A 13,556-nucleotide genomic window follows, 5' to 3' on the forward strand; every position below is an offset into this window, starting at 1 on the left:
GGCCTTCCTTACCAATAGAACTACTAAATCTAGGAAATTCTGGATTTAGGTGGGGGAACCCAATAATGCAACCAACATTTAATGAAACAGGAAAAGACTGTCATATTTAAAGCAGTTAGAAAATTGATTTATGAAACATGACCTCTTGAGAGCAAAAGATGACTTTACAAATGCAAGGACCCACTTACAATCAATTTCTGGTCAGAATGGCCACATAAATATTGAAAACTGATCTGCATAAAGCCCCACAAAGACACATGGTTTCCTGCATATATAAGCTATCTAAAGCATGTCTTCTTCTGTCACAATTTAAAGCCAAAATAAAAGTATCGTTGTTGATAATATTATAATAATTAAAGCAACTTCCTTTTTAAAGTTTTGTATATGTCCTTTTCATTTCCAAAGTCAAGTAGGGAGCAAGACTTGTTGACTAAGATGCTCATTGAAGAAATGGAAAACCAAGAAATACATTATGTTCAAAATTACACACATGTGCCTAGTTTGTTTGTTTGTTTTTAGAATAACATGTGCTTAGTTGTTATAAGGTCCAAAATGCAGAACAAGAATCATGATCCTGGACACCATTAACCTTTGAGATGTAAAAAAAACTAAATTGTTGAAAAATTGCTTTGAAAAAGGTCATCATATTTGTGACATTCTAAACAGATTAGCAAGTATGGTTGTCGTCGATTCTTCATCTTGAAAACTTTTGAAAGGTTGTTCTGATCTTTCCAAGTGTTTACATTCTTAGTGACATTTTCTGAATATAAGTGACTAGCATATGACATTAAATTGCATGCATCAATGCCATATTTTCATCTTATTAGCTGCCGAACATAAAAGGCAGGTATTTTGCGGTTAGGGCCTGATCTACATCCACAAAATGGGCATTGCAGATCATGTGATCCGTGGACTATAAAAAAGCAAGTGGAAAGCATCAGTTATTTGAAATAGGAATTGGGTATCTATGGTCCATAAGTCTACAAGCTCCAAAAATCTCGCATTTAGGGGCACTGCGTCAATATCAAACAAATATACAAAGCAGAACTGGTGTTATTCATGACAAAACCGTCTTTATAATCTTTTACTTTCAAAACTTAAACATTTGAAAGAATTCTATATTTGCTGCATTTTGAAAGAATTTTAAATTTGTTTGCCCTTGTCATTATTTAAAAAAAACTGTTCTACGCGCACCCTTGCTCAATGATGTCTAAATTATCTTTATGACATTTTTGCTTTAAGATCTTTTAATATTTTAAAAGACGCATCCCTTCTTAATTAACCGAGACATGGCCTATTTCCCTTTCAAACTCTTCGTGACAATCGATGGCACACCTAAGTTTTCAAAATTGTCACACACACCCAAACTTTGTTAATTAAAAGAACTTAAGTTTACTTCTAACACCCACAAGGGCTCTGCTTATTTGGTAGGGGTGATTTGTGAATGCCACCAAGTTGACGGAACATCACAAGTTCAAAACCCACAAGTTACATCCCTTACTGCAAGATCGAAGTTGGGTGTACTCGCCGGTGGACAGGAGGGACCTCAGGGGTTTTACCAACTAGAGGCCAGCCAATGTGCTGTTAGTGATGGGTTTTTTTTCCCTTGGATTGTCCCCCTAAAAAATAAATTGCTCCTAAATGTGTTCTACAATTACCTTTTTGCCACAATTTACCATTTTGCCTTCAAAAAAGTGTTTTAAATAAACACCAAACAAAGAAAGCTTGAGGGTAAAACGATAACTTTATTCTCAAAATACAGTTTAGGCTTGTGGAAACCCAAGTGAAATGACAAAAATATAGTTTGAATAATGGAGAAAAGTTCAGTTGTATTTTTAACAATTAAAAAAAATTTAAGTGCATCTTTTATTATCGCCTATAGTATAAACATGTTTTTGAAAATTTTCCTTCTTGTTTTTTGCTAAAGTTACTTGACATCTTGGTAGAAGTTGAATGACCCTACAGTAGTAAACTAATACTAACCCAAGCCATTGAAAACCCTAATTGATTTACGTCCAAACCTAACTCAACCACATGTGAAGGAATCGAACCATATCCACCCAAACTGATTATATACAAAACGAATATGTGGTATTAAAAAATATATATAGAATACCCGAACTGGTTCATATCAGTATGGTTTTGGATTTTAGTTTTTGAATTCAATTCAACATCGGATCTGATGAAACCCAACCCACTTATACTTCAATGTCTTTGCGGGGAGACGTGAATCCGTACCAATAAGCAATTATTCATACAAATGGCCCTGATATGAATCTAACCAATAACGAATGGGATATGATTATTCTGAGCATTAGTCAAATCCAACACATCCACCACGCTTTTTTACATCACCGTAAGAGCTGCCTCTAAATTCTAATACCGTTCATCAACACGACAAACGGCCTCCAAAACAATATGAATATCTAATTTTTTACCTCAGATCCTACAAGTTTTTTCAGAAACAAGCATGCTCTAGATGAAAAGCATCTAGAGCATACAAAATGAAGGACTGAAACTAAACCCAGAACCATGTGCTTGACAGACCGTTCAACCTATGGATGAACGGTATCAGAAGCTACGCTCTCAATTATTTTGAGTAAGATTAGCAGTGTAAGTAAATCGTATCAGATATATACCTATCGAGTTGGGCATGCAACTGGATATAGGCCAAGGGGTGTCAACAGGTCGGGTTTGGTTCGGACCCAGGTGGAACCAGACTTGTACCCAGTTTTTGGGTATGGTATCGAGTCCAGACCTGGGTTTAATCAGATCCACTATAAGAAAAACCAAAACCGGACCCCATAAGACCCAGAGCAAAACCGTTAAAACCATATTTTTTGTCATTTTTACATTAAAAAATTGCAAGTCTTAATCAGAAATCAGGTCGGGTCTGGTATAAAATTTCACAAACTATACCCAGGCCCATGTATTAATCCGACTCAGGTCTTATTATTTATCACCATACCTGGACCTTATAGGATTTGGTTCGGCTGGGGTCAGGTCCAGGTAAATCCGTCCCGTTGACACACCTAGGCCAAGCTAGAGGGATCAACTTATAACAAAATGGGCAGCCTCCCCATCCACCTCATCTCAGATGGATATTGATTTGTATCAATATAGGCTGTCCGGTCTGGTAAGATAACACCACATGAACACCACTTGAGAGGATATGACACGTCTCTCTCTCTCTCTCTCTCTCTCTCTCTCTCTCTCTCTCTCTCTCTCTCTCTCTCTCTCTTTTGAGTGTTTTTTGAGGGTAAATCTGCCCCTGTAAATGTGATCTGCATGGTCCGCTTCACGGGAATCAGCATTTTACTAAATTTACTCGAGGAACACGCAATCATAAAGAGAATCAGGGATTACAATTCATGAAAAGCAGGAGCTGGAGAAACAGAAAAACAGCTCCCTTCCACTGTTGACTATGGCTTAACTTGAAGGCCATAGTCACTAACCCATACCTCTATTGCTCCTCAGTGCACCCCAATTTCGCGTGATCTGTGAATGGGTAATCAGGGTCAGTACGAAAATGTTGCATGTCAAACAAAATAATGCAAAATATAAGGATTAGATCAAAGGGTGATGGAAAATGAAAATTGACAGTAATTAATTTTCCTTTTCAGGATGGGAGACGAGCTTCACTATAAAAGCTTAATTACTCCAAAACCACACTTATCATGAATTGAAAAAGCAATACAAATCAAGGCAACTTAACAGACTTAGAAGAGAACCGTCCTTTTCACATGTTCAGTAACTGCAAATTAATGGTTCCTACATAATCCAAACACAGATTCCAGCATATTGGAGTAAACAACAGCATTCAACAATAAAGCAATTTCAGGACACATTTCATAGTGGAATTTTGGGAACTACCATGTAGGTCATAACTGTAACATGAGCGGAAAAACTCATGAATTTGAAGAAAAAACAAAAAGTGAGATTGATATCAAATATGTAAATGAAAAGAGAATCATCACCCGTGGAGCAGGCTTTTTCAGTCTGTTTGATGAATCATCATCATCGTCATCGTCATCATCATCATTGTTCATGAGCATTTTCTGGACAGTAGGCTCATCAGATTTCTTTCCCCTCTTTGGTGTAGCCGTTGAACCTCTTCCCCTGCCTCTGGGAGCAGCCCTCTTGCGCCCTTTACTTGATTGGAGGCTTTCATCGTGATCCTAGATAAAAGTCATGTGAATAATAATGCAAAATAAAGAAAATAGCTACATGCAAGTCCATACCTAATATAGGGTTCAAGCCTTGCAAGTTAATTCTGTTAAATTATGTACATAATCATATAATGTAATATATATATTTTATATATATATGGTAATACATATATTAATATATATGTATATGTATCTACTCAAATATATATATAAAATATATATTTCTATTTGTTTAGTCATAAGGGTAGTTTAGTCTTTTCCTCTATTTTTGCGCACATTCACTTTATGGATGTGATTGTAATTATTTTTATTTTCTTTCTTTTTTGTTTTTTTATTTCTTTTGTAAGTGTACCAAAAGGTACCTTGGGGGGCCCACCAACATAGACGTTAGGCCCTCTCCAACGGTCACATTTGTGACCGTTGGAGGGGCTCCAACGTCTATGGGTGGAGCCCCTCCAAGGCCCCTCTTGTGATGTTATAAATAGGGGTTCTCCCCTTTGTATTTTCTTATGGCTTTGAGTCAAAGCCCAAGTTCTCAATAAATTGATTCCATTGTTTTTATGCCTTTGTGCATTTGTGAGTTATTTGTGGGTTGTGCTCTTTGTGCACAAGTGTTCTAAAGTGTTCTTATTGTGCTTTCGTGGTGGGTTCAATATCAAGAATATTAAGGTCTTGATATTAGTATCTTGTTGGAGATACTTTCACATGGTATCAGAGCCTCGTTGGATGAAAGAAGATCGTGTATCTCGGCTCTTGTGAAGCACCTCGAAAATCGTGCCCTCAAGCTAGTGAAGATTTTGAGTAAAGCATTTGCTCCGGGCAATATTTTAGAAGCAACTTTTGTCAAGAAAAGGTTGAAAATCCGTTAAGGTACGCTTTATTTTCCATCTTCTCCTCTCCATAATGGGTGAAAAAGACTCCCACTTCTCCCTTGGTTTTAAACTTAGTGGTTCGAACTACCATGTTTGGGCCGGCAACATGGAAGCCCATATCAAAGGGAAAGGTCTTTGGGGTTATGTTCAAGGTTCCATATCGGAACCCGAACCCAAGCTTTCTATTATAGAGAAAGGGGAGATTAAAATTCTTGAAGGAGAAGATAGACAAAAGGCCTTAGAAGAATATTCCAAAAAGCATGATGAGTGGGAAATGAAGAACTTCAAGATATTGTCTTGGATTTTTTCGTCCGTAGAAACCAAGATCAATGCAAACATCATCAAGTTTAAAAGGGCCTCCGAAGCTTGGTTATACCTTGAAAAAATGTATACGTCAAGGGACTTGTCTCACAAATACTACCTCCAAAAGAAAGCCTTGACTCTTCAACAAAATGATTTATCTATTCGGGAATATTTTGCCGAATTATCATCTATTTGGGACGAGCATGCCATGCTCGAACCAAAATGGAGCGGAGAAGCTATTGAATTAAGGCACAAACAACTAGAGGAAGATCGTTTCTTCAACTTCCTAAATGGTCTTAGACCCGAATTTGAGCAAATTCGGTCCTCCCTTCTATCGGCTTTTACCTCCCCATCTATTGAAGATGTCATCACCAAGCTAAGTGGTGAGGAAACACGTATGGGGATTAGTAAAAATAACCCAAGCATTCTTGCTACACCTTCTCAAAATGACTATGAAGTGGTCAATGCCGTGTCAAGACCCGGTAATAATTTGAAGACCTACAAACCGCCCCATTTCAAAAATCAAGGGCAAAATGATCGATATGGCAAGAGAGATTATAGCAAATTAACTTGCCATTTTTGTAAAAAACCGGGACATATCAAACCCAATTGTCCCAAATGGAAGAAATTCCTTGCCGCGGCTTTAGCATCCCAATCGGAGGAACGGCCTTCAACATCAAATGAACCTCTTTCGCTTCATCAAATTATGGATGCTCTTCAACCTCTTCTCAAAGGAGGCACTTCTGGAGCCGCTATGTCATCTTCTTCCGCTCTTGGTAAGACATCTTGGCTACTTGATTCTGGTGCTTCATTTCATATGACTCCAAGTCATTGTTTTCTTTCTAATTATTCTGAAAACCGCCTTCCATCTTTTGTCTCAACCGCGGATGGAACCCCTCTTGAAATTAAAGGAATGGGCAATTTTGAAAAACAAGACTTCTTTATCCCAAAAATTCGTCTTATTCCAAAACTAAACTTAAATTTACTTTCCGTTTCTCAACTCTCGGACTATGGTTGCGATATAAAATTCTCTTCTAATAAATGTTGGATACAGGATCGCCAGTCCGGGAAATTGATTGGGGAAGGCTCTAGGAGAGGAGACCTCTACTATGTTGATTTTCTTAAAATTCCCAAGAATCAATTTTGTAATGTTGCTCAAAACAAAGATATTCATGTATGGCATAAGAGATTGGGTCATCCCAACATTGTTAAAATCTCTTATTTGCCTTTTATTAAGCATCTTTGTAATGAAAATTTTGTTTGTAATGAATGTATTCTTGGAAAAATGAGAAGTCTTCCTTTTCCTCAAAGATCCATGTTTACAACAAAACCTTTTGAAATCATTCACTCCGATGTATGGGGTCCAGCCCCGGTGATATCCAAGGGAGGCTTTTCTTACTATGTTATCTTTGTGGATGATTTCACTAGGTTTAGTTGGATATATTTTCTTAAACATAAATATGAAGTTTTTTCAACTTTTAAAACATTTCATATGATGATTTTAAATCAATTCAATGGAAATTTTAAAATTTTTAGAACTGATTCGGGTGGCGAATACCTTTCCAATGAATTTAAAAGCTATCTTGAAAACTACGGAATTCTCCATCAAAAGTCTTGTCCCAAAACCCCCCAACAAAATGGGTTGGCTGAACGGAAACATAGGCATATTATTGAAACCACACGAACTTTGCTCATTTCTCATAATATACCGAAAAAACTTTGAGCGGAGGCCGCTCTTACTTCTGTATATCTCATAAATAGACTTCCATCTAAAAACTTGAACAAGATTTCCCCGTTTGAAAAGTTATACGAAAAAGAACCTGATTATAGCAGGTTAAGAGTTTTTGGATGTAAATGTTTTGTCCTTACTGATAAAAATGACAAACTCTCCCCTAAGGCCATTCCTTGTGCCTTTCTTGGTTACTCTGAAACTCATAAAGGTTTTCGCTGTTATGATGTTAAGAGTGATAAACTTTATGTTTCCAGAAATGTAAGCTTCTTGGAAAATGTTGGTGGTTTCGAAAAACTTGAAACTGATGACGAGAATATAGACTATTCTTTTCTGTTTGATTTATTAACTGAAAATGATGATACTAGCGATGATGAAACAAATCAAAATGATGAAACTCATTCTGATCAACCCATTAATGGAGAACCACATAGAGATCCTATAACCTACTCTCATAGAGATAGGAGTTCTTTTAGAAGTGCCCTCGAAAGATATGATAGTGAGTCTACCCCTTCAAGTGAAGGAAATCTTCGTAGAACCGGAAGATCAAGAAAACCACCTTCTAGGTTCATCTCATATGAGTCTTTTTCACCAAAATATAGAGCCTGTCTAAACGTCATTCACTCGTACATAGAACCTAGGGATTTCGAGGAAGCACAAAAATGCCCGGAATGGATAGTTGCTATGAACAATGAACTTGAAGCCCTAAAGAAAGCAAAAACCTGGGAGTTTCAAGACCTTCCTAAAGATAAGAAAGCAATAGGGTGTAGATGGGTTTTTAAAGTCAAAACTAAGAGTGATGGGTCTCTTGAGAGATATAAGGCCCGCTTAGTTGCAAAAGGATATGGTCAAAAATATGGGATTGATTATGAGGAGACTTTTGCCCCCGTTGCTCGGATGGTCACCGTCCGATGTCTTATAACCGTTGCTTCAATAAATAAATGGAACATCTATCAGATGGATGTTAAGAATGCGTTTTTAAACGGTGATTTAAACGAAGAAGTATATATGGATGCTCCTCCTGGAATGGAGTACCCTAAAGGGAAAGTGCTTCGTCTTCAGAAAGCACTTTATGGTTTAAAACAAGCTCCCAAAGCTTGGTATGATATGTTTAACTCCGTGATGTTAGACAATGGTTTTTCATCATGCTTTACTGATACTGCCTTGTTTGTTAGAAAATCTAATGCAGGGATTGTTATTCTGTTGCTATATGTGGATGACATGCTTATTACTGGGAGTGATTCTAAAGGGATTACAAGCATAAAATCTATTTTAAAGGATAAGTTTGAAATGTCTGACTTGGGTTTCTTAACTTATTTTTTGGGTATTGAGGTTGCATACTCTCATAGAGGGTATTTTTTGTCTCAAACTAAGCTTGCATATGAGATTATTGACAGGTCAGGTATTACAGATGATAAAATTTGTGAAACTCCTGCTATAGGAGCAAAAATGAAGATTAATGATGGTGTTCCTCTCTCCGATCCTACTCCCTACCGGCAACTAGTAGGCTCGTTGATGTATCTAAGTATCACCAGACCAGATATCTCACATGCGGTGCATACGGCAAGTCAATTTCAGCATGCACCAACTTCTGTTCACATGGGTGCTATCTTGCGTGTCTTGAGATACCTAAAGCACACTATTAATAAGGGAGTTTTTCTGTCTTCCTCTTCTGAGTTAAAATTAATTGCTTATACTGACTCTGATTGGGGAGGTGACCCAAATAACCGTCACTCCACCACTGGTTTTTGTATATTCTTAGGAGACTCATTGATCTCATGGAGATGCAAGAAGCAGCAAAAGGTATCTCTATCATCAATTGAAGCTGAATATCGTGCAATGGTGTCTACTACCATGGAAATTGTTTGGATTCATCAGTTGCTGGAAGATATGGGAATCAAAATTGAAGGGCCTACCAAGCTTTGCTGTGACAACAAAAGTGCGATTTATATTGCTAAAAATCACACTTTTCATGAACGGACCAAACATATTGAGATGGACTGTCACTATGTTCGGGAAGCGTATCTCCACGGAATCATTGACCTTCCATATGTCACGTCCGAGTATCAGTTGGCAGAATTCTTCACTAAAGCCTTGTGTGCTCCGCGCTTTAACTTCCTTCTTAGCAAACTCTCGGTCATCCTGCTCTAAGTTTGAGGGGGGGTGTTAAATTATGTACATAATCATATAATGTAATATATATATTTTATATATATATGGTAATACATATACATATATTAATATATATGTATATGTATCTACTCAAATATATATATAAAATATATATTTCTATTTGTTTAGTCATAAGGGTAGTTTAGTCTTTTCCTCTATTTTTGCGCACATTCACTTTATGGATGTGATTGTAATTATTTTTATTTTCTTTCTTTTTTGTTTTTTTATTTCTTTTGTAAGTGTACCAAAAGGTACCTTGGGGGGCCCACCAACATAGACGTTGGGCGCTCTCCAACGGTCACATTTGTGACCGTTGGAGGGGCTCCAACGTCTATGGGTGGAGCCCCTCCAAGGCCCCTCTTGTGATGTTATAAATAGGGGTTCTCCCCTTTGTATTTTCTTATGGCTTTGAGTCAAAGCCCAAGTTCTCAATAAATTGATTCCATTGTTTTTATGCCTTTGTGCATTTGTGAGTTATTTGTGGGTTGTGCTCTTTGTGCACAAGTGTTCTAAAGTGTTCTTATTGTGCTTTCGTGGTGGGTTCAATATCAAGAATATTAAGGTATTGATATTAGTATCTTGTTGGAGATACTTTCACAAATTCAGCATCATGGGTATATGCATTTGGGCAAACATCAAAACTAGGAGAACTAGCAGAGATATGGATCCAAACGAAGTTACTGGGTTGTCTACTTTAGGCTGAACTGTGACCAATCACCCAGCTTTCTAAGCAGAATGGGTCCATTTCAAATCAAACAATCCACCCGTTACACCATGAGGGCATTACAGGCAGTGTGACCTGTTGACCCTGGTGATTATGGATCCAGCCACTGTTGTGCATATCTATTGACATGTAAAATGGTGGTTATCAAATTATAGGCATCATCACTTCTTCCAACCTTTTCTGGTTCGCCACTTGAAACAGAGTCTACATCATCTTCATCATCTGCAATGCTACGAACTGATGCTGAAGCAGATCTGGAATACAAGTCTAGCTTATGAGAATTCTAGGAAGGAAAATAGCTAAAGATAGATGATCCAATTTAGATATTTGTCAAATAAAAAACGTTGACAAGACAAGCAATATTCAAAATAAAAAAATTTGCAGATGCGCTAATGTGAGCCCAATCTGTGCATGTTACAGAAGGAACACTTTCAGGACTTGGGAAGAAACTCTGGGATTGCATTAGTAGCATGACTATCAAGCAAAATGTAGCACATCAAATCTGGACTAAGTTCATTGTGTTAAAACAAGAAACCTTATACCAATTCCACAAGAAGACCAATATCCAAAACATAAAATTAGATGTGCTTTTCATAGATGAATCTGTGCATGCAATGAAGGAACAATTTCAAGATTTGATTGGGGAGAGTTTCTGAGATTGCATAAGTTGCATGCTTCGAGTAAAAAGTGAATCAGAAACAAGGAAAAACTTGCAGTCTCACCTGATTAGCTTGAACCAGCCAGATCACCCATTTCAAAGTAAGAGCTATATTAAAGCCAAAACTTCCCCATGAAATACCACAGAAAATTGGTCCCTAATCATTTATCAAAGTGTTTTGACAAATTTCAAATCTTGCACATTCAGTAATAATAATGTGGGCACTGATGAAAGAGTAAACGGTAACAATGCCTTCCCAACATTATAAATGTCTATACATATGTAGATGCAAGTATGTGCATCTTGGCTTACAACAGATTAATATTATGATAATTGTGATAATTCATCAGTAGACACATACCACCTTACTTTAATGAAACCAGCAAATAAACAAAACCAAAAGGCAATTAATATAAACAACAAATTACTCCAAACATCCATCCATTTTGTTGTCTAACACTCACATGCACATAAACAATGAAAAGCAATCCATCACCCATGCTCTCATTCTTGAAATATGGAAACTATTCAGAAGTACCAAAATGATTATATACATATATATAGAAAATCTGGATATTATAAAAATATTGCAAACAGGTTTTCTAATCAGTCATTAAAAAATCAATATTTATGCCTTTCATAAATATTGAATACAACAACAACAACAACTACGCCTTCATCCCAAAACAATTGGGGTCGGCGATATGAACCAAAAAAGAAAATCATTATGGGTCTTCCACATGAATCCTTCTCCTCCAATCATTTCTATCCAATGCCATGTCCTCGGTGAGGTTCAAAGCATTCATATCCTTTCCTATCATCTCCATCCAAGTCTTCCTAGGCCTACCCCGACCTCTTTTAACTAATATATTTTCTCATTTCTCCATCCTTCTAACTGGAGCATCATTAGGCCTTCGCCGAATATGTCCAAACCACCATAAACGATTATCTCTCATCTTATTTTCAATGGATGCAATGCCTATCTTATTACGTATCTCCTTGTTTCGAATCTTATCTTTTATTGTATTTCCACACATTCATCTAAGCATACGCATCTCAGCTACACTCATTTTTTGAATATGATGTCTCTTGGCAGCCCAGCATTCCGTACCATATAGTAAAGTGGGCCTAATTGTCATCCTATAAAACTTTTCCTTCAACCGCAATGGCATTCTACGATCGCACAATACTTCAGTTGTACTTTTCCATTTCATCCACCCAACCTTTATCCTATGATTTACATCTCCATCAATTTCTCCATACTTTTGAATGATAGATCCCAAATATTTGAAACAATCATCCACCGGTATTTCTTGTTCACCAAGCTTCACTACACTCCCACCACTACTTCGTTGCTTACTAAACCGACATTCCATATATTCTGTCTTACTCTTACTCAACTTAAAACTTCTTGCTTCCAATGTCTATCTCCATAATTCTAACTTAGCATTAACCCCAACTCTAGACTCATCAATCAAAACAATATCATCAGCAAACAACATACACCATGACACCTTTTCTTGAATTGATCTCGTAAGCTCATCCATCACTATAGCAAATAGGAAAGGGCTTAAAGCAGATCCTTGATGTAACCCAACCGTTATAGGAAAATTGGTTGTCACCCCTCCACAAGTGCGGACATTGGTTACTACTCCTTCGTACACATCTTTAATTATACTAATGTACTTGAGAGAAACACCTTTCTTCATCATTGTCCACCAGAGAACATCCTTAGGTACTCTATCATATGCCTTCTCCAAATCAATAAAAACCATATGCAAATCTTTGTTCCCCTCTCTATATCTCTCAATAAGTTGTCTAAGAAGATGTATAGCTTCCATAGTTGATCTTCTAGGCATAAAACAAAATTGATTCTCCGATATCATGACAACCTTCCTCAACCTATACTCAATCACCCTCTCCCAAAGTTTCATAGTATGACTCATGAGTTTTATACCACGATAGTTTGTGCAATCTTGTATATCACCCTTATTCTTATATAGAGGCACCAAAGTACTCTTCCTCCACTCATCAGGCATCTTATTTGTCTGCCAAATGTTGTTAAAAAAAATTTTCAACCATTCTAAAACTTTCTCACCAAAGCATTTCCAAGCCTCGATAGGTATACCATCTGGGCCAACTGCCCTTCTTGATTTCATTTTCTTCAAAGCCTCTGCAATTTCTTTCTTTTGAATTTTGCGTATGAAGTCACGATTCATCTCATGAAAAGAAATGGAGAAGTCTCTAAGATCCTGAGCATGACTTCCATTAAATAGCTTATCAAAATAATATTTCGATCTCTCCTTAATCTCCTCATCTTTGACTAAAACCCTTTGTGTTTCATCTTTGATACATCTAACCATACTCAGATCCCTCAATTTCCTATCTCTCATCTTTGCAAGCCTATAAATATCCTTCTCGCCCTCTTTGGTATCCAACTTGTCATAAACCTCCTTATATACCTTATCCCTCGCGTGTCGAACTACTTTTTTAGCTTCCTTCTTTGCTATCATATACTTCTCCAAATTCTCATTATCACGACAATTACTTAGATTTTTATAACACTCTCTTTTAACCATAATAGCTAATTTGACATCCTCGTTCCACCATGATGTATCCTTACCTAGCGGTGCACCGCCTTTAGACTCACCCAATACCACCTTAGCCACCTTTCTCATGCCACCCGTTATCTTATTCCACATTTATTCTGAATCCTCCTCGAGACACCAATCAGCTTCCTTAACTACCTGCTCTACAAACATTCATTGTTTAGCTCATTTAAATGCCCACCACTTAATTCTAGGATCTATCCTATGTCTATCCCTTTGCCACATTTTCTAATTCTAAGATCTAAAATTAAGACTCTATGTTGTGTAGCTACACTTTCTCCCGGTATAACCTTACAATCGATGCAACAACCCCTATATCT

At 37.1% G+C, this 13,556-nt stretch overlaps 1 protein-coding gene across 1 annotated transcript in view; it reads right to left on the reverse strand.

Annotated features, from left to right (window-relative positions):
* Positions 1-3,348: 3,348 nt before the first annotated feature.
* MRE11 (DNA repair and meiosis protein (Mre11)) overlaps positions 3,349-13,556 on the reverse strand; it is a 33,328-nt gene continuing 23,120 nt past the window's right edge. Inside the window, exons 20-22 of the mRNA XM_090010241.1 lie at positions 10,145-10,223; positions 3,978-4,178; positions 3,349-3,498 (exon numbers count right to left, since the gene is read on the reverse strand). Coding sequence (XP_089866367.1) covers positions 3,451-3,498; positions 3,978-4,178; positions 10,145-10,223 — 328 coding nt within the window. The 3' untranslated portion in view covers positions 3,349-3,450. The remainder of the gene's footprint in view (positions 3,499-3,977; positions 4,179-10,144; positions 10,224-13,556) is intronic.

Source organism: Nuphar pumila, chromosome 6, assembly GCF_984573655.1.
Source record: "Nuphar pumila chromosome 6, dmNupPumi1.hap1.1, whole genome shotgun sequence".
Lineage (NCBI taxonomy): Eukaryota > Viridiplantae > Streptophyta > Magnoliopsida > Nymphaeales > Nymphaeaceae > Nuphar > Nuphar pumila.